The sequence below is a fragment of the Salmo salar genome, chromosome ssa12 (assembly GCF_905237065.1).
Source record: "Salmo salar chromosome ssa12, Ssal_v3.1, whole genome shotgun sequence".
In the NCBI taxonomy this organism is placed as follows: Eukaryota; Metazoa; Chordata; class Actinopteri; order Salmoniformes; family Salmonidae; genus Salmo; species Salmo salar.
In genome coordinates, this window is record NC_059453.1 from 13,585,001 (window position 1) to 13,609,725 (window position 24,725).

Below are 24,725 nucleotides of genomic sequence, written 5' to 3' on the forward strand. Positions count from 1 at the left end.
TCAGTGACAGGGTTATTGTTATGTTGCAGAACAGTAGAACAGGACTGTCTCAGTGACAGGGTTATTGTTATGTTGTAGAACAGTAGACTGTCTCAGTGACAGGGTTATTGTTATGTTGTAGAACAGTAGAACAGGACTGTCTCAGGGTTATTGATATGTTGTAGAACAGTAGAACAGGACTGTCTCAGTGACAGGGTTATTGTTATGTTGTAGAACAGGACTGTCTCAGTGACATGGTTATTGTTATGTTGTAGAACAGTAGAACAGGACTGTCTCAGTGATAGGGTTATTGTTATGTTGTAGAACAGGACTGTCTCAGTGACAGGGTTATTGTTATGTTGTAGAACAGTAGAACAGGACTGTCTCAGTGATAGGGTTATTGATATGTTGTAGAACAGGACTGTCTCAGTGACAGGGTTATTGTTATGTTGTAGAACAGTAGAACAGGACTGTCTCAGGGTTATTGATATGTTGTAGAACAGTAGAACAGGACTGTCTCAGTGATAGGGTTATTGTTATGTTGTAGAACAGGACTGTCTCAGTGATATGGTTATTGTTATGTTGTAGAACAGTAGAACAGGACTGTCTCAGTGATAGGGTTATTGTTATGTTGTAGAACAGGACTGTCTCAGTGATAGTGTTATTGTTATGTTGTAGAACAGTAGAACAGGTTTCTCTTGTTATGTTATAGAACAGGACTGTCTCAGTGATAGGGTTATTGTTATGTTGTATTACAGTAGAACAAGACTGTCTCAGTGATATGGTTATTGTTATGTTGTAGAACAGTAGAACAAGACTGTCTCCGTGACAGGGTTATTGTTATGTTGTAGAACAGTAGAACAGGACTGTCTCAGTGATAGGGTTATTGTTATGTTGTAGAACAGTAGAACAGGACTGTCTCAGTGATAGGGTTATTGTTATGTTGTAGAACAGTAGAACAAGACTGTCTCAGTGATATGGTTATTGTTATGTTGTAGAACAGTAGAACAAGACTGGTCATGTCCTCTGGGTTTACAATCCACCAGACCTGAACACTGTCACTCTATGTCTGGGCAGGCACTGGGTACACGCTTTATTAACCGTACAAGTTGTGTGTGTGTGTCATGTTCTGAACGGATCAGAAGTGTACAGGACATCCACATCAGACACACAGTGTGCCTCTCTCTCTGTTAACTTGTACACTGTCATTAAACTTATTCAGGACATCAAGAGTTAGGGCAGCTAACCCTGAGCGGGGAGGGAACAGGGAAGGATGGGGGTTTGTGGATGAGGTGGAGTGGTTAGAGTAGGCTATTTAGTGGTGTGTAGGTGTTGGAAGGTCTTTGAAGTGGAAATAAATTAACATGGTATTTATAGTGAGGCAAAACGTATTCAGCTAGCAGGAGTATTGTGGAGTGAGGTAGAGAGAATTGTGGAGTGAGGTGTAAAGTATTGTGGAGTGAGGTAGAAAGTATTGTGGAGTGAGGTAGAAAGTATTGTGGAGTGAGGTAGACAGTATTGTGGAGTGAGTGAGACAGTATTGTGGAGTGAGGCAGACAGTATTGTGGAGTGAGGTATAGAGTATTGTGGAGTGAGGTAGACAGTATTGTGGAGTGAGGTAGAAAGTATTGTGGAGTGAGTGAGACAGTATTGTGGAGTGAGGTAGACAGTATTGTGGAGTGAGGTAGACAGTATTGTGGAGTGAGGTAGAAAGTATTGTGGAGTGAGATAGACAGTATTGTGGAGTGAGGTAGAGAGTATTGTGGAGTGGAGGGAGACAGTATTGTGGAGTGAGGTAGACAGTATTGTGGAGTGAGGTATAAAGTATTGTGGAGTGAGGTATAAAGTATAGTGGAGTGAGGTATAGAGTATAGTGGAGTGAGGTAGACAGTATTGTGGAGTGAGGTAGACAGTATTGTGGAGTGAGGTATAAAGTATTGTGGAGTGAGGTATAAAGTATTGTGGAGTGAGGTAGAGAGTATTGTGGAGTGGAGGGAGACAGTATTGGAGTGAGGTGGACAGTATTGTGGAGTGAGGTATAGGGTATTGTGGAGTGAGGTAGAAAGTATTGTGGAGTGAGGTAAATAGTATTGTGGAGTGAGGTAAATAGTATTGTGGAGTGAATTAAAGAGTATTGTCAAGATGAGGTAGACAGTATTGTGGAGTGAGGTAGACAGTATTGTGGAGTGAGGTAGACAGTATTGTGGAGTGAGGTAGACAGTATTGTGGAGTGAGGTAAACAGTATTGTGGAGTGAGGTAGAGTGTATTTAATGTTTTAGAGTTGTCGTAGCGTAGTGATGTCAAAGTTATGTGATAGATGTGTGTGTGTCCATGTCCCCAGGCAAACCTTAATCCTTACCTTAACCATTCAGAATGAATGACTCAACTTAACTGTACAAAAATCAGTTTATCCCCCTGTGGACAAACTCGGAATTCTGTGCGTCTGTGTGTCGTGTGGCGCCATGCCGTGCGTATGTTGTGTGTGAGTCTTACAGGCTGGTTGAAGTCCAGGTCTTTGAGAACATCTCTGAGCTCATGTCGTCGGTGCTGCAGATAGAGACTCTGGTCCCAGGTCCTGCTAGGTGAACCACAGGTCTCTGGGAGAACATTACCTACAACACACAATGAGGAGTTCTTTATTTTAGAAACTGTCTGTGTGTGTGCGTTCATTCGTATGTGTGTGTGTGTGTCTGTTTTTGGTTTGTGTTCATTCGTGTGGGTGTGCATGAGTGCATTCATTCATATGTGTGTGTGTGGGTGTATTTGCATTAATTCTGTGTGTGTTTACCTGATTCCATGTGGATGCTGTGTGATGTGTGTATGTTTACCTGTCTCCATGTGGATGCTGTGTGGCTGTGAGATGTGTGTATGTGTTTACCTGACTCCATGTGGATGCTGTGTGGCTGTGAGATGTGTGTATGTGTTTACCTGACTCCATGTGGATGCTGTGTGGCTGTGAGATGTGTGTATGTGTTTACCTGACTCCATGTGGATGCTGTGTGGCTGTGAGATGTGTGTATGTGTTTACCTGACTCCATGTGGATGCTGTGTGGCTGTGAGATGTGTGTATGTGTTTACCTGACTCCATGCGGATGCTGTGTGGCTGTGAGATGTGTGTATGTGTTTACCTGACTCCATGCGGATGCTGTGTGGCTGTGAGATGTGTGTATGTGTTTACCTGACTCCATGCGGATGCTGTGTGGCTGTGAGATGTGTGTATGTGTTTACCTGACTCCATGTGGATGCTGTGTGGCTGTGAGATGTGTGTATGTGTTTACCTGACTCCATGTGGATGCTGTGTGGCTGTGAGATGTGTGTATGTGTTTACCTGACTCCATGTGGATGCTGTGTGGCTGTGAGATGTGTGTATGTGTTTACCTGACTCCATGTGGATGCTGTGTGCTGATGTGTGTATGTGTTTACCTGACTCCATGTGGATGCTGTGTGGCTGTGAGATGTGTGTATGTGTTTACCTGACTCCATGTGGATGCTGTGTGGCTGTGAGATGTGTGTATGTGTTTACCTGACTCCATGTGGATGCTGTGTGGCTGTGAGATGTGTGTATGTGTTTACCTGACTCCATGTGGATGCTGTGTGGCTGTGAGATGTGTGTATGTGTTTACCTGACTCCATGTGGATGCTGTGTGATGTGTGTATGTTTACCTGACTCCATGTGGATGCTGTGTGGCTGTGAGATGTGTGTATGTGTTTACCTGACTCCATGTGGATGCTGTGTGGCTGTGAGATGTGTGTATGTGTTTACCTGACTCCATGTGGATGCTGTGTGGCTGTGAGATGTGTGTATGTGTTTACCTGACTCCATGTGGATGCTGTGTGGCTGTGAGATGTGTGTATGTGTTTACCTGACTCCATGTGGATGCTGTGTGGCTGTGAGATGTGTGTATGTGTTTACCTGACTCCATGTGGATGCTGTGTGGCTGTGAGATGTGTGTATGTGTTTACCTGATTCCATGTGGATGCTGTGTGATGTGTGTATGTTTACCTGACTCCATGTGGATGCTGTGTGGCTGTGAGATGTGTGTATGTATTTACCTGACTCCATGTGGATGCTGTGTGGCTGTGAGATGTGTGTATGTGTTTACCTGACTCCATGTGGATGTTGTGTGGCTGTGAGATGTGTGTATGTGTTTACCTGACTCCATGTGGATGCTGTGTGGCTGTGAGATGTGTGTATGTGTTTACCTGACTCCATGTGGATGCTGTGTGGCTGTGAGATGTGTGTATGTGTTTACCTGACTCCATGCGGATGCTGTGTGGCTGTGAGATGTGTGTGACAGGTTCCTGCTGTCCTCTCTGTGTCTGGGTCAGGGTGGCTGAGATACCACTCAGCTCATCACCAAACCTCTGAGGAAGGCTCCAAAACTCACTGCCTACACGGTAACCCTGGCAACACACACACAGGTTAGTTGTAAATGGCTAGAGTAGCAATAGACACCCCCCTCCAGGTGACTCCTACCTGTCCAGAGTGTATGGCTGGCAGGCCTCGGGTGATCAGTTCTCTCTGCTCCTGAATCTCTCTGAAACGGTTGGACTGGTTCATCAACAGCCTCTCTACTGGCTTCTGGAGCAGGTCTAGAGAGAGAGAGAGAGAGAGAGAAGAGAGAGCGAGAAAAGAGAGAGAAAAGAGAAAAGAGGAAGAGAGAGATCATGTTGATGGTAGTTGTAGTCCTTTATGTGGTAGTTGTAGTTCTGTTAGACCTACTGGAGATAAGGTCCTGCTGGTGTCGTCTCTGGGTCATATGTGTGTGCCAGTGCTGCAGGGCGTGGCTCTGGATGTCTCTCTGACCCCTGGGGACTGGAGGGGGTCTCTCTGCACCCCTCTGACCCCCCAACACCTGGGAGACGGCTCTCTGAGGGGCTGGCACCCTCCTCACCAGCTGGAGAGAGAGATACGGGGGAGGGAAAGGTTAACAATATTTCAAGTTTAGAGTCAGAACCCATCAGAGAGATAGAGAAACATTGTCATTGTAACATTGATTGAAGAGCATTATAACCAAAACCATTATTTTTGTTAGAAGGGATTTTCAACCATGGTATCTTCTCTCACCTCAGTCTCTCCCCTGGCCTGCATCTCTGTCCTGAAGTCCTCCAGACTACCCAGAATGCTGTGGGGGAGGACCATCCCCTGGGCGTCGAAGCGAGGTCCCCCCGGTCCTGACAAAACCACAACATCACGTCAACATCACCTCTCCATTAACTACACAAAACACTATTCAAATTCAAATTGTAAATAGTTGATTAATCTCACGGGGCTCCATTACTTAGGCAGGAGAGTAGAAATACAACATAGAAGAGCACCAGTGGAGGCTGCTGAGGGGAGGAATGGAACCGTATCAACCACATCTTTTATGTGTTTGATACCATTCTAGTGACTCCCTTCCAGCCATTACTATGAGCCGTCCTCCCCTCAGCAGCCTCCACTGAAGAGCACACAACATACCAACAGACAGCACCAATAGTTCTACACAGCATGAGGATGAATGATAACATTCTAGGTTACTAAAGAACTGTCAAAACAGATGAACTGTACATGAACATGAATATAAAGGTGAAGTGGATTTTCGACATTAGTTTCTGAGCCCCTTTCCTTGTGTCTTCACCAGTGGTTCCCAACCGTTTTATAGTCCCGTACCCCTTCAAACACTCAACCTCCAGCTGCGTACCCCCTCTAGCACCAGTGTCAGCGCACTCTCAAATGTTGTTTTTTGCCATCATTGTAAGCCTGCCACACACACACTATACGATACATTTATTAAACATAAGAATGAGTGTGAGTTTTTGTCACAACCCGGCTCATGGGAAGTGACAAAGAGCTCTTATAGGACCAGGGCACAAATAATAATATAATAATAATCAATCATTTTGCTCTTTATTTAGCCATCTTACATATAAAGCTAACCACAGGTTAATGAGAAGGGTGTGCTTGAAAGGATGCACATAACTCTGCAATGTTGGGTTGTATTGGAGAGAGTCTCAGTCTTAAATTATTCTCCATACACAGTCAGTGCCTGTATTTAGTTTTCATGCTAGTGAGGGCCGAGAATCCACTCTCACATAGGTACGTGGTTGCAAAGGGCATCAGTGTCTAAACAGCACGATTTGCCAAGGCAGGATACTCTGAGCGCAGCCCAATCCAGAAATCTGGCAGTGGCTTCTGATTCAATTCAATTTTCACAGAACCGCTTGTTGCAATTTGGATGAGGCTCTTTTGTTCAGATATCAGTAAGTGGACTGGAGCCAGGGCATGAATAGGGGATAACAATGTGTCATCTGTTTTGGGAAAGTACGTGCATAATTGCGCACCCAACTCACTCAGGTGCTTCGCTATATCACATCTGACATTGTTCGTAAGCTTGAGTTCATTTGCACACCAAAAAAATCATACAATGATGGAAAGACCTGTGTGTTGTCCTTGTTAATGCAGACAGAGAAGAGCTCCAACTTCTTAATCATAGCCTCAATTTTGTCCCGCACACTGAACATAGTTGCGGAGAGTCCCTGTAATCCTAGATTCAGATCATTCAGGCGAGAAAAAACATCATCCCAGATAGGCCAGTCGTGTGAGACACTCGTCATCATGCAAGCAGTCAGACAAGTGAAAATTATGGTCAGTAAAGAAAACTTTAAGCTCGTTTCTTAATTCAAAAAAATTTGTCAATACTTTGCCCCTTGATAACCAGCGCACTTCTGTATGTGGTAAAAGCGTTACATGGTCGCTGCCCATATCATTGCATAGTGCAGAAAATAAACGAGAGTTCAGCGGCCTTGTTTTAACAAAGTTAACAATTTTCACTGTAGTGTCCAAAATGTCTTTCAAGCTGTCAGGCATTCCCTTGGCAGCAAGAGCCTCTCGGTGGATACTGCAGTTTACCCAAGTGGTGTCGGGAGCAACTGCTTGCACGCGCGTTACCACTCCACTATGCCATCAGTACAGATACCAACATGAGCAGCAGCTACGTTTGCCTACATACGGACCGTTAGTGGAATTCCCGCGAGAGAGAAACGGTTAATGTGATTGGATGTTAATTATTTGACTTGTGTTGTTATTTCGCCCAACACTAGATGGTTACATTTTTTGGGGGGGCAGTGTAACGAGGCTACTCAGGCGAGAAAAAAACCTCACCCAAATGTATAGCCCCGTTGGAAAATATAAATGTACTGTTTGAAAATGTGAAGATTTTATTTTATATTTTTATTTGCCGTAGCCCCGACGGCATTGCGCGTACCCCAGTTAGGGAATACCTGGATGTCTACACCACTGGTCACAGAAACCTGGTCCTGGGTGTCTACACCACTGGTCACAGAAACCTGGTCCTGGATGTCTACACCACTGGTCACAGAAACCTGGTCCTGGGTGTCTACACCACTGGTCACAGAAACCTGGTCCTGGATGTCTACACCACTGGTCACAGAAACCTGGTCCTGGGTGTCTACACCACTGGTCACAGAAACCTGGTCCTGGGTGTCTACACCACTGGTCACAGAAACCTGGTCCTGGATGTCTACACCACTGGTCACAGAAACCTGGTCCTGGATGTCTACACCACTGGTCACAGAAACCTGGTCCTGGATGTCTACACCACTGGTCACAGAAACCTGGTCCTGGATGTCTACACCACTGGTCACAGAAACCTGGTCCTGGATGTCTACACCACTGGTCACAGAAACCTGGTCCTGGATGTCTACACCACTGGTCACAGAAACCTGGTCCTGGGTGTCTACACCACTGGTCACAGAAACCTGGTCCTGGATGTCTACACCACTGGTCACAGAAACCTGGTCCTGGATGTCTACACCACTGGTCACAGAAACCTGGTCCTGGGTGGCTATATAAATGTACTGTTTGAAAATGTGAAGATGTCACAGAAACCTGGTCCTGGATGTCTACACCACTGGTCACAGAAACCTGGTCCTGGGTGTCTACACCACTGGTCACAGAAACCTGGTCCTGGGTGTCTACACCACTGGTCACAGAAACCTGGTCCTGGATGTCTACACCACTGGTCACAGAAACCTGGTCCTGTTTGTCTACACCACTGGTCACAGAAACCCGGTCCTGGGTGGCTACAGTATGTTGCAGGCTTTTGCACCAGCCCAGCTCTAAAACACACCTGATTGAACTAATCACGGGCTTGAGAATCCCACAGACCTGATTGAACTAATCACGGACTTGAGAATCCCACAGACCTGATTGAACTAATCACGGACTTGAGAATCCCACACACCTGATTGAACTAATCACGGGCTTGAGAATCCCACACACCTGATTGAACTAATCACGGCTTGAGAATCCCACACACCTGATTGAACTAATCACGGACTTGAGAATCCCACACACCTGATTGAACTAATCACGGATTTGAGAATCCCACACACCCCGGTAGCTCTCTAGGACCAGGATTGGTGACCACTGTATTGTGTTGAGTGACCACAACTGTGATACACCCCACCTGTACTCCACACCTCCGGCCAGAAGGGGCAGTGTAGCCAGCTCACCTGTGTAGTCCAGTGGCTGTGTGGTGGTGTCCTGGGCCAGGGGGCGGGCCACCGCTACCCTCACCCCCTTTCTGATGTCATCAGGTGGGCGGGTCTTACGCACCAGCACTCGGGTCACTGCTGTAGGCTTCTGGGGTTCTTTAGGGGGCTGGGGCACCCGCAACTATGGACGATACACACACACACACACACACACACACACACACACACACACACACACACACACACAATGGTGGCAGGTAGCCGAGCGATTACAGCGCTGGGACAGTCACTATAAAGTTGCTACTTCGAACCCCGAACCGGCAAGGTAGAAAAATCTGCCCAGTTAATCTCCAACATTAACTGCTCCCCGGTCGCTGGACGTGGACGTGGATTAAGGTAGCCCCCCCCCCGCACCTCTCTGATTCAGAGGGGTTGGGTTAAATGAGGAAAACACATTTTGGTTGAATGCATTCAGTTGTGCAACTGACTAGGTGTCCCCTTACTATTATGTATGCATACACACACATGCGCACACACACACATTATGTACACATACACACACACACACCTTCTCCAGGTCCTCAGGTCTGATGGCCAGGGCCTGGATGTCCTCTCCTTTAAGAGTGGGGCTCTGAGGCTGCTCTTCACTCAGACACGATGAGAAATCCTCTGACACTTTCAGACGTTTCTTCTCTGGAGACGAGATGACAGGATGAGGAGAGGAGAGAACCAGCTGTTTCATTCCAAGCACATGGGGCCAACATGGCACCTGTTAAATTTCGGAATAATAAACCAAGCTTCCCCATTTCTGAATGTATTTGTTTTGGCTTGCACTCATATGGGGAAAACCAAGTTTCCAGTGATGACACAAACAGCCAACTACTGAACCAACAGCATCAGACTTAACAAACACTAGCTCATAGACCAGGCTACATCTGAACTACTGAACCAACAGCATCAGACTTAACAAACACTAACTCATAGACCAGGCTACATCTGAAATGTAGATGTAGACCATTATTTACTGTTAGCAACGCTATTGTTACATCACATCACTCACCTCCTGACCATGAGAGAAAGAGTGGAGCAAAATATCCATACACACACACACACACATAGTTATGCAATTCTGTCCGTCCTCAGCGCTCCAACTGCAACAGAGTCTGTCCCTGGTTACCATGACAACCACACAACCCACCGCTTATCTTTTTAGTCTGACCCTGGTTACCATGCCCACCACACAACCCACCGCTCATCTTTTGAGTCTGCCCCTGGTTACCATGACCACAACTTTTGCTTCTCTACCTTTTGCTTTTCTATCCTTTTCTACCCCCCCTCTCCCTGCCACCTGTTCTGAGGCTCGGTGCATTCTGTGTGGTTTTCAGAGGAGGGTAGCACCTTGCGTGAGAGAAGGCCACAGAAGGGATAAAAGAAAAACTGCAGGAGTCTCATCCTCCATAGTGGGTGACCTTGGCACACAATGGAAGGCAACGGGGACACTGAGGCCCAACATGCAGTCTCTTTGTGACTATATCCTGTTTATGTACACACACACACACCAGCGTTCACACAAAAATAAACACACACACGTATGGACTAACGTTAACGAACAGACAGTGTGTGTGTGTGTGTTTAGTTAGCTAGCTAATAGTATAACACCTATGTTAGCTAGCTATATTCTACATACCTGGTGGGGTCCGAGGTCTCGCCTCCTTTTTGGGAGTTTTGCCAGTGGATTTGCCTAGACTTGCCATTTCAATGCTTAGGCTAGCTAATGTAACGTTAGTTAGTTGTAGCCTAGCTAGTTAGTTGTAGCCTAGCTAGTTAGTCAACTCGGCAGCTGAGCAAGTCGTTTTAGCTAAAGTAAATTGGTGTCACGCAGGGAGACAAGAAAGTTACAATTGTCCCTAAACAGTGACATTTATAAAAATGTATACAAAAGCAACTTCGTCGTTGAGTAAACTTGTGATAGCTAGCATCTAGCCTTGTCATTCATGTCTCTTTCTCCCCGCTGTACCCATGGCAACGGACGCTTGGTTGCAGTTAAAGGGATGCTCACTTTCTGTCGGACAACAGTCAAATCCAACAGCGCCGAATAAGAATTTCCCTCGACGAAAATTATTCAAGCCTAATTCTAGGCAGTCGGCAGCACAAAGGAACACATACTATTTGTATAAAATTGCAACTATGGCACTTTGGTGATGCTCGTATATATGTGTTGACTGTGCTCTCATGTTTTGTTCCTCAATACATTAGACCTTTATTTGTTGGACTATTTCATCACAAAATGTAATGAAAAGGAAAGGAATTACATTGAATTGGCCAATAATGAATAGGCTTATAAGGCTTATTTTTACTCATACAAAAAGGCTAAGGGCCAGATGTGTCACCGTGTGCCAGCAGTAGGTAAACAAATACATATGGCTCCTTTGTATGTTGATATTGAATTAAAAACACCAGATCATCACAATCTCCCATAGCCTCAATTTATCCAACCACCACAACGTGCCCCCCCCCAAATGCCTGTCTTGGCCGTGCACCTTGATGTAGAACTGGCCACTTCCATTGTTCCAGAATCAGCGAACACTCGGTGTTCTCCCGGAGAACATAACAATCTCTCCGCTTCTGTCAATCGGCAGTTCTAGCAACTAGCTGTTGGGAGAGACGAGCAGATGACCCGTGCCGTGTGACGCGGACGAGCCAGGCGCATGCATGGGTATAAAAACAACACCAAAAGACATCTGTTTCTGTACCACCCAGACTAGACGTGCGCAAACCCACAGGTGTCACGAGGACCACATGTAGTGTCCAAACCTCACAGGTTGGAATATTACAGGATCCACCCAATCATCCACACTGCCCTACAGGCTATTATAGGCTACATTTCACATGCCACTTAAGTGAGACAACATTATGGAGGTAAAAGGTAACTCCTCCACTAGCCCACCGACCACCACAAACAACATGCCCGTCGCCCATCAGCGGACTGAACCTTCTCAGTTCCCCGGGACCAGAGCCCTGAGCCCCGGCTCCTCCAAGGTCCTGCTGGCATACAAAAACGCAACCCAGGACCTGAACTCACCGGGGCTCAAAGCCAGCATGGGTTTCCTTAAAATGGCCACGTCTCAGTGGAAGCACCAGGAAAAGAAGGGGAGGGTGGTGCGGTCCCCAAGTACAGCTAGCTGGCTTCCACCTCCCTCCGATGGGCACTCTTGCAAGAGGTCGCCACTGGACCAGCTATCTACTCTGGTTCTCCAGGGGCAGATCCGGCTCCGTCAGCTCGGCGAGGACGACCCAAGGCTCGCCCAGGACTCTCGGCAGGACCCGCTGAGCTCCACCAAGCCACAGAACTGCAGGCGCATCGTGGTTCTGGGTGCGCCCCGGGTGGGCAAGACTTCAATCCTGCGACGGTACCTCTGGGACGGCTTCGCGGAGGAGTACCAGCCCACCTCCGAGGATTTCCTCCGGAAAATGTTCCACATCCGCGGGGAGACGTATCAGATCGACGTACTGGACGCCTCCGGAGAGAGGATCTTCCCGGCGAAACGCAGGCTCTCCATACTAACCGGTGCGTAACGGGGATGTAGGCTATAACGGGAGTCCTTATCATGGTCTCTATGTTGGAGGGTGCTGGAGGTGCCTCAATAGTTTTTGTTATCGCAGTGTTAAAGATGTAAATGCATGCAAATGAATAAGCCTCTCTTTGTGGTGTGCATATAAGTCCAAGTGGACATGCTTGCTTTTTAAACGATTGAGAGAGAATATAAATATGTGTATATGGACGTATACGTTATGGATAGAATAGCATATAGAATAGAATAAAACATAATATAATATTTATCCCAGAAGGAACTTCAGTTCAAATTGCTAATGAGAATATGACAATGTAGGCTATAATGAAAATATAGGCTATAATAGGCTATAATATTTCGGTCTCCTCCTGTGTTCTGTATAGGTGACATATTCCTTCTGGTCTTCACCCTGGACGACCGGAGCTCTTTCGAGGAGGTGTGTGCCCTGCGCACTGAGATCCTCGCGGCCAAGACCAAGCTCCTCAAGCCCACCAGGCCGGGCCAGAGCGCACGGGTCCCCACGGTAGTCTGCGCTAACAAGGTGGACCTGTCCCCAGCGGAGAGAGAACTTTCCCGGGCAGAGGTGCTCCGAGCCCTCGGTGAGGACTGCGCCTACTTCGAGACCTCTGCCAAAGACCGTACTAATCTAGAGGAGGTATTCGAGGCTCTGGCTAAACGGGGCGGGTTGCCAACTGAAACTAGTCCGTCGCAGCACCGTAAAGTCTCGATTCGGTCGTATCAGGCGCTGAAGGAGGGCAGCGTGGCCGGGAGAGGGAGCCAGGCGCCCGGTTCTAAGGCTCCGTGTGGGGCGCTGTATCCACTCGCACGACGGCCGAGTTTCAGCAGTGATCTCCGTCAAGTCCTCGGCCCCAACTCCGCACGGAAGCCGGGCAAGCCGCTGGAGAAGTGTCAGATTCAGTGAAGGAGCCAAAGACAGACAGGACTGGTTTATAAGGGTGTGTGGAGCGAGGAAAAACAATCATGTTTGGATTTCCACAAATGCGTTCTGCTAAATGTAGATATGACTGTGAATAGTATCTGCAACAGGGATTTGAACACTACTAATAGCCGACTAAATGTGCAGAAGTTGTGCAATTGTGTGTCTCAATCTAATGTGAAATATATTTTTTTGAAAGGAATAAAAAAACATTTTTGATCATGTATTATAGTCTCCTTTAGGGGCGGAAGAGGAGAGAGTGGGAGTAAGAGGACATTGAGTCAGGGACTTGACTTCATTGACTTTATTACATAACACATTTCATGAGTCCTACGGACAGAAATAGAGAGCGAGAGAAAGAGAGAGAAGGAATGAATGGTGGAGAAAAAGAGTGAAAGTGTGTGTGCTTATGTGTGTGAGTGTGTGTGCTTGAGTGTGTGAGTGTGCATCAGACAGAAAGGCAGAGCAGTATTGACTGCAGCAGAGTCGTGATCAACCAGAGGGTTGTACTGTGCTAACTAGCCTACACAGCTCACTGTCTGCAGTAGACTGGACCGTTTCTGGTTGTTAAATCCTCTTTACATTCTGTCTATGAGTCAGATTTTTCACACACACATACATCTGTAACTCTATACTATAGGCCCTATTCTATATATTCAGCATGATGATGATGATAGTAATGATGATGATGATGATGATGGTAATGAGGATGATGGTGGTGATGATGTTAATGATGATGAGGAGGATGATTATAATGATGATGGTAATGATGATGATGATGAAGGTGATGATGAAGTTGTTGTTGATGATGATGAATAGGCGTAATGACACTGACAAAAGAGTCATAGGATATTTTTCAACCGTAATCAGTGCACCGTTGTTCCATGAATGAGGGTGTGTGTGTGTCCTTTGTGTTCTTGCAGGGTCGGTGAAAGCCTTTCAACACAACAGAGGCTGCTGGGAGTTTCTGAGTTTCCATAAAATAACAGCTACTTGTTTTTCGGCTATTAGATTTCCACTCGTATAATCTCATTGCCTGGATATTTCCCTTTACCTGTGTGTGTGTGTCCAAACTAGGTGTTATTATGGCTATTGTGTAGTGTAAATGGGATTCTTTATCCCCTAGTAAAAACATCATAACCTCTGTTCTCATAACCTGTGTGAGTCCTCTGGCTGTTCCACATGCTTAAAGGGCCAACCTGGGATTTGAAAAACTGATGAGTCTGGAGCAATGTAACCACTTTACAAAGCTATGGATGCAAGGATTTACCATCCATGAGATTGTTATAACCATAGAAATAGGAACCGGGAAGGCAAAGTTTTCACATTCTGAACCATTTCACGTGTCTGAAGGTAGAACTCCGCCTACAGGGAAGGCCCAGAGAGCAAATCAAGTGCACCCATAGGCACGTGTCTGAACAGCTTTCTCGAGCAACAGACTGTACAAAATAAACCTTGAATGAACAATAAAGTGGGTAACTGTGAGATTGCAAAACTTTTAAAACCATCAGTAGAGAGAGACCAAAGGAATACAGCAAATAGTTGCTGTTTTTATGAGTAAGTTAATGTTTAAGTTGTTATTCAGCACTGTCACTTTGTTCAACACTTTTATAAAACAAAATGTGCCTTCGGTCTGTCCACTCAACCAGCACTGCAGCTGCAATGAATGACAATAGCAAAGTATTCTGATAATCTTGCGTTATTAGTGGCTTGAGTCTTTTTTAATATCAAGGAATATTTCACCTTCTCTGGTCATAGGAGTAACAACATGAATTGGTGCATGAAATAATGCAGTGGGACTTGAATTCCGCCATCAGCTGGAAGAATATCGCCCCTTTTCTCAGCGGAGGGAAGGAGAGCGGGAGGGACAGACGCTGCGCTCACTCCCCTAACGCTTCGAACACACCGACTGTGTTTTGTGTTTTGGTACACCAGAAGTACATTCATTTCCTATGGAACGCTGCGTTTGCCTTGCAGCATTGCGTTGCAGAGTCAGTGGCAATGCGTTTTATGTGGTGCATACGTTGGATTTATCGAACATATACGTCAAACTGTATGCGTAAACAAGTTGACAGAAATGGTAGTAGAAGGTGAATGTTGCACACATATCTAGACGATGCTGCGACTATTTTGCGCCTTAATACAGTTGGTGTGTTTGAAGCATTACGCCTCATGTCCACCAAATGTGTTAAACACTTTGCGTTCCAGTGGAAGTCATTTATTGTCTATGGAGCAGTCCGCGACACTACGTTAGGGGTGCTGCAGTAGGCTGCGGTGCGTTCTATGTCTCACATGCGTTCAATATTTTAAACTTGTGTGTTGCATTACCATGTAGTGGTACATACAGAAGTACAAACACATACTGCAACTAGCTAGATTTTAGCTAGTTGAAAAGCGAAGCACCTGTGCGTCAAGTACGGAAAATGCGGGTTAGACATCTGGTAAAACAAAACCTATATGCATCTGGTGGACATTGGGCATGATCACACGTCGATCACACCGACAACCTCATTGTGTTTTGGTACACCAGAAGTACATCCATTTCCAATGGAACTCTGCGTTTGCCTTGCAGCATTGCCGAGGCAGTTGCACTGCGTTAAGTAGTTTTTTTTGCAAATGTATGAGTCAAGTTGTATAAGTAGTCGGCTTGACAGAAATGGTAGCAGAAGGTGAATGTTGAACTTTTGTTGCACACATTATCCAGATGATGCTGTGGACCATTTAGCACAACGCCACTGTAGATGTTATTTAGGGATCCGTCTGAACATCAGATACAGACCATCAAACACATTAATCATCATCATCATGCTGAATATATAGATTAGGGCCTATAGTATGAAGTTACAGATGTACAGTGGGGAGAACAAGTATTTGATAACCTGCAAAATCGGCAGTGTTTCCTACTTACAAAGCATGTCGAGGTCTGGATTTTTGATAAAAAATCCAGAAAATCACATTGTATGATTTTTAGGTAATTAATTAGCATTTTATTGCATGACATAAGTATTTGATCAACTACCAACCAGTAAGATTTCCGGCTCTCACAGACCTGTTAGTTTTTCTTTAAGAAGCCCTCCTGTTCTCCACTCATTACCTGTATTAACTGCACCTGTTTGAACTCGTTACCTGTATAAAAGACACCTGTCCACACACTCAATCAAACAGACTCCAACCTCTCCACAATGGCCAAGACCAGAGAGCTGTGTAAGGACATCAGGGATAAAATTGTAGACCTGCACAAGGCTGGGATGGGCTACAGGACAATAGGCAAGCAGCTTGGTGAAAAGGCAACAACTGTTGGCGCAATTATTAGAAAATGGAAGAAGTTCAAGATGACGGTCAATCACCCTCGGTCTGGGGCTCCATGCAAGATCTCACCTCGTGGGGCATCAATGATCATGAGGAAGGTGAGGGATCAGCCCAGAACTACACGGCAGGACCTGGTCAATGACCTGAAGAGAGCTGGGACCACAGTCTCAAAGAAAACCATTAGTAACACACTACGCCGTCATGGATTAAAATCCTGCGCACGCAAGGTCCCCCTGCTCAAGCCAGCGCATGTCCAGGCCCGTCTGAAGTTTGCCAATGACCATCTGGATGATCCAGAGGAGGAATGGGAGAAGGTCATGTGGTCTGATGAGACAAAAATAGAGCTTTTTGGTCTAAACTCCACTCGCTGTGTTTGGAGGAAGAAGAAGGATGAGTACAACCCCAAGAACACCATCCCAACCGTGAAGCATGGAGGTGGAAACATCATTCTTTGGGGATGCTTTTCTGCAAAGGGGACAGGACGACTGCACCATATTGAGGGGAGGATGGATGGGGCCATGTATCGCGAGATCTTGGCCAACAACCTCCTTCCCTCAGTAAGAGCATTGAAGATGGGTCGTGGCTGGGTCTTCCAGCATGACCCCGACCCGAAACACACAGCCAGGGCAACTAAGGAGTGGCTCCGTAAGAAGCATCTCAAGGTCCTGGAGTGGCCTAGCCAGTCTCCAGACCTGAACCCAATAGAAAATCTTTGGAGGGAGCTGAAAGTCCGTATTGCCCAGCGACAGCCCCGAAACCTGAAGGATCTGTAGAAGGTCTGTATGGAGGAGTGGGCCAAAATCCCTGCTGCAGTGTGTGCAAACCTGGTCAATAACTACAGGAAACGTATGATCTCTGTAATTGCAAACAAAGGTTTCTGTACCAAATATTAAGTTCTGCTTTTCTGATGTATCATACTTATGTCATGCAATAAAATGCAAATTAATTACTTAAATCATACAATGTGATTTTCTGGATTTTTGTTTTAGATTCAGTCTCTCACAGTTGAAGTGTACCTATGATTAAAAATTACAGACCTCTACATGCTTTGTAAGTAGGAAAACACTGCTAATTTAGCAGTGTATCAAATACTTGTTCTCCCCACTGTATGTCTGTGTGAAAAATCGGACTTAATTCCTAGACAGAAATGCTCACTCAGCTGCCTCACAAGTAATACAACACAAACGGTCCATTACCAGTGCGATCATATACCTATATTAAAAAAAATATCATTTCAAAATGGTCTGAGAACAACAACGTTGGCTGGGCAGTTCAAGCACAGCCAGTACGCAGTGATAATGTACTGGGCCTGTAGCCTACTGTACAAACCTCATTACTACACAACTGCTTTTAATTGGTTCATGTTGCATAGGCTTAACATTTTTAAAGTCATGTTTAAAATAAATCTGAGCGGTAGATCTCAGAAAGTGATCTTGACTCAGAAAAGGTTGGTGACCACTGGTTTACAACTACATTTTGGAATCTGATGTACAACCTTTGAACTCTTTAGGCCTTAAGTATTCTTTAAGAATCAATGCCTACTTGTCTGTCGGCCCTGCATTAAAGACCAAAACTAGCCAACAAAAATTGCTATACATAAAAATGTATACCAGTTTCATTTAAGGACCAATAAAGCTACGCCATACAGGTTGCAAAATAGGTTCTACGGCACATGGTTTATGAACTGATACCCATTTAAAAATTTTAATTTAAATTATTATACCCAACTATTGCAACCAATATAATGATACATCCATCCCAGCTCTGCAGATTTTGTTGCAAAGAGACAGAATCATTAGGTCACTTGTTTTGGTATTGCCATATGTAGTTTTTGGTCGCAGGTTCAGGAACAGTTGAAAAATTACTCTGCAAATTGCACTGTTGGGTGATTTGAAAAGTCATAGTCAAATCTATCAATAATATAATAATAGTCTTAGCAAAAATGTTTATCTTTAATTTACAATCGGTTTAAACTACGAGAATAGAAAGGTTCTGAACTTTTATGAAACATCACAGCACAGTGGAAATATATATGGCAACTAGAAATCAAAACTGGATGGTGTTCAGAGATGGATGGGAGGGGTTGAGTGGAGCTGAAGGATGGGACTGAATGGTCTTCAGGGATAGATGGGAGGGGTTGAGTGGGGCTGAAGGATGGGACTGGATGGTGTTCAAAGATGGATGGGAGGGGTTCAGTGGAGCTGAAGGATGGGACTGGATGGTGTTCAGAGATGGATGGGAGGGGTTGAGTGGAGCTGAAGGATGGGACTGGAAGGTCTTCAGAGATAGATGGGAGGGGTTGAGTGTAGCTGAAGGATGGGACTAAAAACAAACAAATGATACAGTTGAAGTCGGAAGTTTACATACACTTAGGTTGGAGTCATTAAAACTTGTTTTTCAACCACTCCACAAATTTCTTGTTGACAAACTATAGTATTGGCAATTCGGTTAGGACATCTACTTTGTGCATGACACAAGTCATTTTAATTGTATTTTTATTCTATGGGTGCTGCCATAGATTTACAAAAGAAGTGCTCGTCCAAGAAGGCTCAAGGTCATCGGCCACAGATAAAATTATGTTAAATCATGTTATAGCTACCGTAGCTTTGATTGGACAGATCATGTCAACATCATACTTTCTAAATCTTATCTAGCAAGCTAGACAAGGAGTCAAAATCATGAATCACATCAACAACCTACTGGCAAATGCTTTTCAATCCTTGTCATATGAAGAGAAATTATAGATAAAACGTTTCGGTCCTCATCGGCCATTGCATATAAACATTACACAACATGTCGGAAATCGCTAATTCAACAACGAGTGGTTTGGAAGGAATCAGAGGCCAACTATGAGCGTCACAAAGCAATCACTGTCTGAAAGAGTCTCTTTTCCAAGCTTAAAAGGATAAACATTCACACCCAATTCCATGGGCCAGAAAAGGTGGAAAACATTGGCTATGCTGTCAATCCAGCATGACATCATCAGCCATATCAGATATGGTTTTTTAAAAAGGCAGTAAATGAGGCTGAATTAACTGTTTCGCCGTCAGACGAGGCTCCGATGATAGCCAGGTGTAGCAGTGGTAAGGATTCACTCCATGTTGCTGAAAGGATAAGCTCCGCTGTTGCGACAGCTTTATGTAGTTTGTCGGGACAGCTTTATGTAGTTTTTTGGGACAGCTTTATGTAGTTTTTTGGGACAGCTTTATGTAGTTTTTTGGGACAGCTTTATGAGGTCTGTCGGGACAGCTTTATGTCGTTTGTCAGGACAACTCTATGTAGCTTGTCGGGACAACTTTATGTAGTTTGTCGGGACAACTTTATGTAGTTTGTCGGGACAGCTTTATGTAGTTTGTCGGGACAGCTTTATGTAGTTTGTCGGAACAGCTTTATGTAGTTTGTTGGGACAGCTTTATGTAGTTTGTTTGGACAGCTTTATGTAGTTTGTTGGGACAGCTTTATGTAGTTTGTTGGGACAGCTTTATGTAGTTTGTTGGGACAGCTTTATGTAGTTTGTTGGGACAGCTTTATGTAGTTTGTTGGGACAGCTTTATGTAGTTTGTTGGGACAGCTTTATGTAGTTTGTTGGGACAGCTTTATGTAGTTTGTTGGGACAGCTTTATGTAGTTTGTTGGGACAGCTTTATGTAGTTTGTTGGAACAGCTTTATGTAGTTTGTTGGGACAGCTTTATGTAGTTTGTTGGGACAGCTTTATGTAGTTTGTTGGGACAGCTTTATGTAGTTTGTTGGGACAGCTTTATGTAGTCTGTTGGGACAGCTATATGTAGTTTGTTGGGACAGCTATATGTAGTTTGTTGGGACAGCTTTATGTAGTTTGTTGGGACAGCTTTATGTAGTTTGTTGGGACAGCTTTATGTAGTTTGTTGGGACAGCCTTATGTAGTTTGTTGGGACAGCTTTATGTAGTTTGTTGGGACAGCTTTATGTAGTTTGTTGGGACAGCTTTATGTAGTTTGTTGGGACAGCTTTATGTAGTTTGTTGGGACAGCCTTATGTAGTTTGTTGGGACAGCTTTATGTAGTTTGTTGGGACAGCTTTATGTAGTTTGTTGGGACAGCTTTATGTAGTTTGTTGGGACAGCTTTATGTAGTTTGTTGGGACAGCTATATGTAGTTTGTTGGGACAGCTTTATGTAGTTTGTTGGGACAGCTTTATGTAGTTTGTTGGGACAGCTTTATGTAGTTTGTTCGGACAGCTTTATGTAGTTTGTTGGGACAGCTTTATGTAGTTTGTTGGGACAGCTTTATGTAGTTTGTTGGGACAGCTTTATGTAGTTTGTTGGGACAGCTTTATGTAGTTTGTTGGGACAGCTATATGTAGTTTGTTGGGACAGCTTTATGTAGTTTGTTGGGACAGCTTTATGTAGTTTGTTGGGACAGCTATATGTAGTTTGTCGGGACAGCTTTATGTAGTTTGTTGGGACAGCTTTATGTAGTTTGTTGCGACAGCTTTATGTAGTTTGTTGGGACAGCCTTATGTAGTTTGTTGGGACAGCTTTATGTAGTTTGTTGGAACAGCTTTATGTAGTTTGTTGGGACAGCTTTATGTAGTTTGTTGGGACAGCTATATGTAGTTTGTTGGAACAGCTTTATGTATGTCACACCCTGACCTGAGAGAGACGGTTTATTTCTCTATTTTGTTAGGTCAGGGTGTGGGGCGGGCATTCTATGTTTTGTATTTCTTTGTTTTGGGCCAAGTTTGGTTCCTAATCAGAGACAGCTGTCTATCGTTGTCTCTGATTAGGAATCATACTTAGGCAGCCTTTTCCCACCTGTGTTTGTGAGTAGTTGTTTTCTGTTTCTGTACCTGACAGAACTGTGCACTTTCGTTTCCCTTTGTTATTTTTTGTTCGAGTGTTTGTTTGATTCAAATAAATAATCATGAACACGTGCCACGCGCATCTTGGTCCCCTCTTTGCGACGGGTGTTACAATGTAGTTTGTCGGGACAGCTTTATGTAGTTTGTTGGGACAGCTTTATGTAGTTTGTTGGGACAGCTTTATGTAGTTTGTCGGGACAGCTTTATGTAGTTTGTCGGGACAGCTTTATGTAGTTTGTCGGGACAGCTTTATGTAGTTTGTCGGGACAGCTTTATGTAGTTTGTCGGGACAGCTATATGTAGTTTGTCGGGACAGCTATATGTAGTTTGTTGGGACAGCTTTATGTAGTTTGTTGGGACAGCTTTATGTAGTTTGTTGGGACAGCTTTATGTAGTTTGTTGGGACAACTTTATGTAGTTTGTTGGGACAGCCTTATGTAGTTTGTTGGGACAGCTTTATGTAGTTTGTTGGGACAGCTTTATGTAGTTTGTTGGGACAGCTTTATGTAGTTTGTTGGGACAGCTTTATGTAGTTTGTTGGGACAGCCTTATGTAGTTTGTTGGGACAGCTTTATGTAGTTTGTTGGGACAGCTTTATGTAGTTTGTTGGGACAGCTTTATGTAGTTTGTTGGGACAGCTTTATGTAGTTTGTTGGAACAGCTTTATGTAGTTTGTTGGGACAGCTTTATGTAGTTTGTTGGGACAGCTTTATGTAGTTTGTTGGGACAGCTTTATGTAGTTTGTTGGGACAGCTTTATGTAGTTTGTCGGGACAACTTTATGTAGTTTGTCGGGACAGCTTTATGTAGTTTGTCGGGACAGCTTTATGTAGTTTGTCGGGACAGCTTTATGTCGTTTGTTGGGACAGCCTTATGTAGTTTGTTGGGACAGCCTTATGTAGTTTGTTGGGACAGCTTTATGTAGTTTGTTGCGACAGCTATATGTAGTTTGTTGGGACAGCTTTATGTAGTTTGTTGGGACAGCTTTATGTAGTTTGTTGGGACAGCTTTATGTAGTTTGTTGGGACAGCTTTATGTAGTTTGTTGGGACAGCTTTATGTAGTTTGTTGGGACAGCTTTATGTAGTCTGTTGGGACAGCTTTATGTAGTTTGTTGGGACAGCTATATGTAGTTTGTTGGGACAGCTTTATGTAGTTTGTTGGGACAGCTTTATGTAGTTTGTTGGGACAGCTATATGTAGTTTGTCGGGACAGCTTTATGTAGTTTGTTGGGACAGCTTTATGTAGTTTGTTGCGACAGCTTTATGTAGTTTGTTGGGACAGCCTTATGTAGTTTGTTGGGACAGCTTTATGTAGTTTGTTGGAACAGCTTTATGTAGTTTGTTGGGACAGCTTTATGTAGTTTGTTGGGACAGCTATATGTAGTTTGTTGGAACAGCTTTATGTATGTCACACCCTGACCTGAGAGAGACGGTTTATTTCTCTATTTTGTTAGGTCAGGGTGTGGGGCGGGCATTCTATGTTTTGTATTTCTTTGTTTTGGGCCAAGTTTGGTTCCTAATCAGAGACAGCTGTCTATCGTTGTCTCTGATTAGGAATCATACTTAGGCAGCCTTTTCCCCACCTGTGTTTGTGAGTAGTTGTTTTCTGTTTCTGTACCTGACAGAACTGTGCACTTTCGTTTCCCTTTGTTATTTTTTGTTCGAGTGTTTGTTTGATTCAAATAAATAATCATGAACACGTGCCACGCGCATCTTGGTCCCCTGTTTGCGACGGGTGTTACAATGTAGTTTGTCGGGACAGCTTTATGTAGTTTGTTGGGACAGCTTTATGTAGTTTGTTGGGACAGCTTTATGTAGTTTGTCGGGACAGCTTTATGTAGTTTGTCGGGACAGCTTTATGTAGTTTGTCGGGACAGCTATATGTAGTTTGTCGGGACAGCTATATGTAGTTTGTCGGGACAGCTATATGTAGTTTGTTGGGACAGCTTTATGTAGTTTGTTGGGACAGCTTTATGTAGTTTGTTGGGACAACTTTATGTAGTTTGTTGGGACAGCCTTATGTAGTTTGTTGGGACAGCTTTATGTAGTTTGTTGGGACAGCTTTATGTAGTTTGTTGGGACAGCTTTATGTAGTTTGTTGGGACAGCTTTATGTAGTTTGTTGGGACAGCCTTATGTAGTTTGTTGGGACAGCTTTATGTAGTTTGTTGGGACAGCTTTATGTAGTTTGTTGGGACAGCTTTATGTAGTTTGTTGGGACAGCTTTATGTAGTTTGTTGGGACAGCTTTATGTAGTTTGCTGGGACAGCTTTATGTAGTTTTCTGGGACAGCTTTATGTAGTTTGTTGGGACAGCTTTATGTAGTTTGTTGGGACAGCCTTATGTAGTTTGTCGGGACAACTTTATGTAGTTTGTTGGGACAGCTTTATGTAGTTTGTTGCGACAGCTTTATGTAGTTTGTCGGGACAACTTTATGTAGTTTGTCGGGACAACTTTATGTAGTTTGTCGGGACAGCTATATGTAGTTTGTTGGGACAGCTTTATGTAGTTTGTTGGGACAGCTTTATGTAGTTTGTTGGGACAGCTTTATGTAGTTTGCTGGGACAGCTTAATGTAGTTTGTCGGGACAGCTTTATGTAGTTTGCTGGGACAGCTTTATGTAGTTTGTTGGGACAGCTATATGTAGGCCCTAACAGTTTGTGGGCACAGTTTGTCACCGGTATAGTGCTGTGTTGTATAGTGGCTTTGCTGGCATGCATCTAAAAAAAATTGGTTGAGTTTGCCTCACCAAGATTTACATGCTAAAACCGCCACTGCAGATTGACCCTTTAAACAACCACTGAGTAAAAGGTATGTCTCTCTCTCTTTATTTCCCTGTAGGTTTCTGGGGCTGTCTCCTCCTCAACCCCGCCCCGACCGCTTCACAGTTCCCTGATTGGGGCTTCACATTGCAGGAAACCACCCTCCATTTTGGCCCCCACCGCTGTGCAGTCAGTCACATGCTGGAAGGTTCACATTGCATGAAACCGTCTGCCACACGAAGGCACGTGACTGCTGGGTTGTTTTGTTGGAATGTTTGTCTGCCTGTGACCCCTCTAACAGAGGTAGGCTTTAGAAACAGCACAGTCACTCAGCCTCACAGCTGGTATAGACAGACTGACTGACTCGTTATGTGGGACAATGTACAACTACACAATGTGGGACAATGCACAACTACACACTGTGGGACAATGCACAACTACACACTGTGGGACAATGCACAACTACACAATGTGGGACAATGTACAACCACACAATGTGGGACAATGTACAACCACACAATGTGGGACAATGTACAACCACACAATGTGGGACAATGTACAACCACACAATGTGGGACAATGTACAACCACACAATGTGGGACAATGTACAACCACAATGTGGGACAATGTACAACCACATAATGTGGGACAATGTACAACCACATAATGTGGGACAATGTACAACCACACAATGTGGGACAATGTACAACCACACAATGTGGGACAATGTACAACCACACAATGTGGGACAATGTACAACCACAAAATGTGGGACAATGTACAACCACACAATGTGGGACAATGTACAACCACACAATGTGGGACAAT

At 44.5% G+C, this 24,725-nt stretch overlaps 2 protein-coding genes across 6 annotated transcripts in view; one reads left to right on the forward strand and one right to left on the reverse strand.

Moving 5' to 3' along the window:
- Window positions 1-24,725, reverse strand: part of LOC106564236 (mycbp associated protein) — a 67,233-nt gene that overhangs the window by 28,658 nt on the left and 13,850 nt on the right. The window contains exons 1-8 of one of the 5 annotated variants that reach the window (XM_045690762.1): window positions 10,167-10,715; window positions 9,048-9,172; window positions 8,498-8,660; window positions 5,049-5,155; window positions 4,704-4,836; window positions 4,458-4,573; window positions 4,234-4,384; window positions 2,474-2,592 (exon numbers count right to left, since the gene is read on the reverse strand). In XM_045690762.1, coding sequence (XP_045546718.1) covers window positions 2,474-2,592; window positions 4,234-4,384; window positions 4,458-4,573; window positions 4,704-4,836; window positions 5,049-5,155; window positions 8,498-8,660; window positions 9,048-9,172; window positions 10,167-10,233 — 981 coding nt within the window. In that variant the 5' untranslated portion in view covers window positions 10,234-10,715. Of the gene's footprint in view, window positions 1-2,473; window positions 2,593-4,233; window positions 4,385-4,457; window positions 4,574-4,703; window positions 4,879-5,048; window positions 5,156-8,497; window positions 8,661-9,047; window positions 9,173-9,539; window positions 9,819-10,166; window positions 10,716-24,725 lie in introns of those variants that run through there. The other 4 variants (XM_045690759.1, XM_045690761.1, XM_045690764.1 and 1 more) reach the window with 4 other exon arrangements.
- On the forward strand, window positions 11,217-13,181 carry LOC106564237 (GTP-binding protein Rhes). The gene is made up of 2 exons (XM_014130288.2): window positions 11,217-12,047; window positions 12,435-13,181. The coding sequence occupies exons 1-2, from the start codon at window positions 11,393-11,395 to the stop codon at window positions 12,971-12,973; spliced, it is 1,194 nt and encodes a 397-aa protein (XP_013985763.2). The 5' UTR covers window positions 11,217-11,392; the 3' UTR covers window positions 12,974-13,181.

Bases quoted from the DNA above. Each gene is read 5' to 3' on its own strand.
- LOC106564237 (XM_014130288.2), top strand. From the start codon at position 11,393: ATGGAGGTAAAAGGTAACTCCTCCACTAGCCCACCGACCACCACAAAC. The intron at 12,048-12,434 runs GTGCGTAACGGG...TGTTCTGTATAG, and splicing joins CAGGCTCTCCATACTAACCG to GTGACATATTCCTTCTGGTC.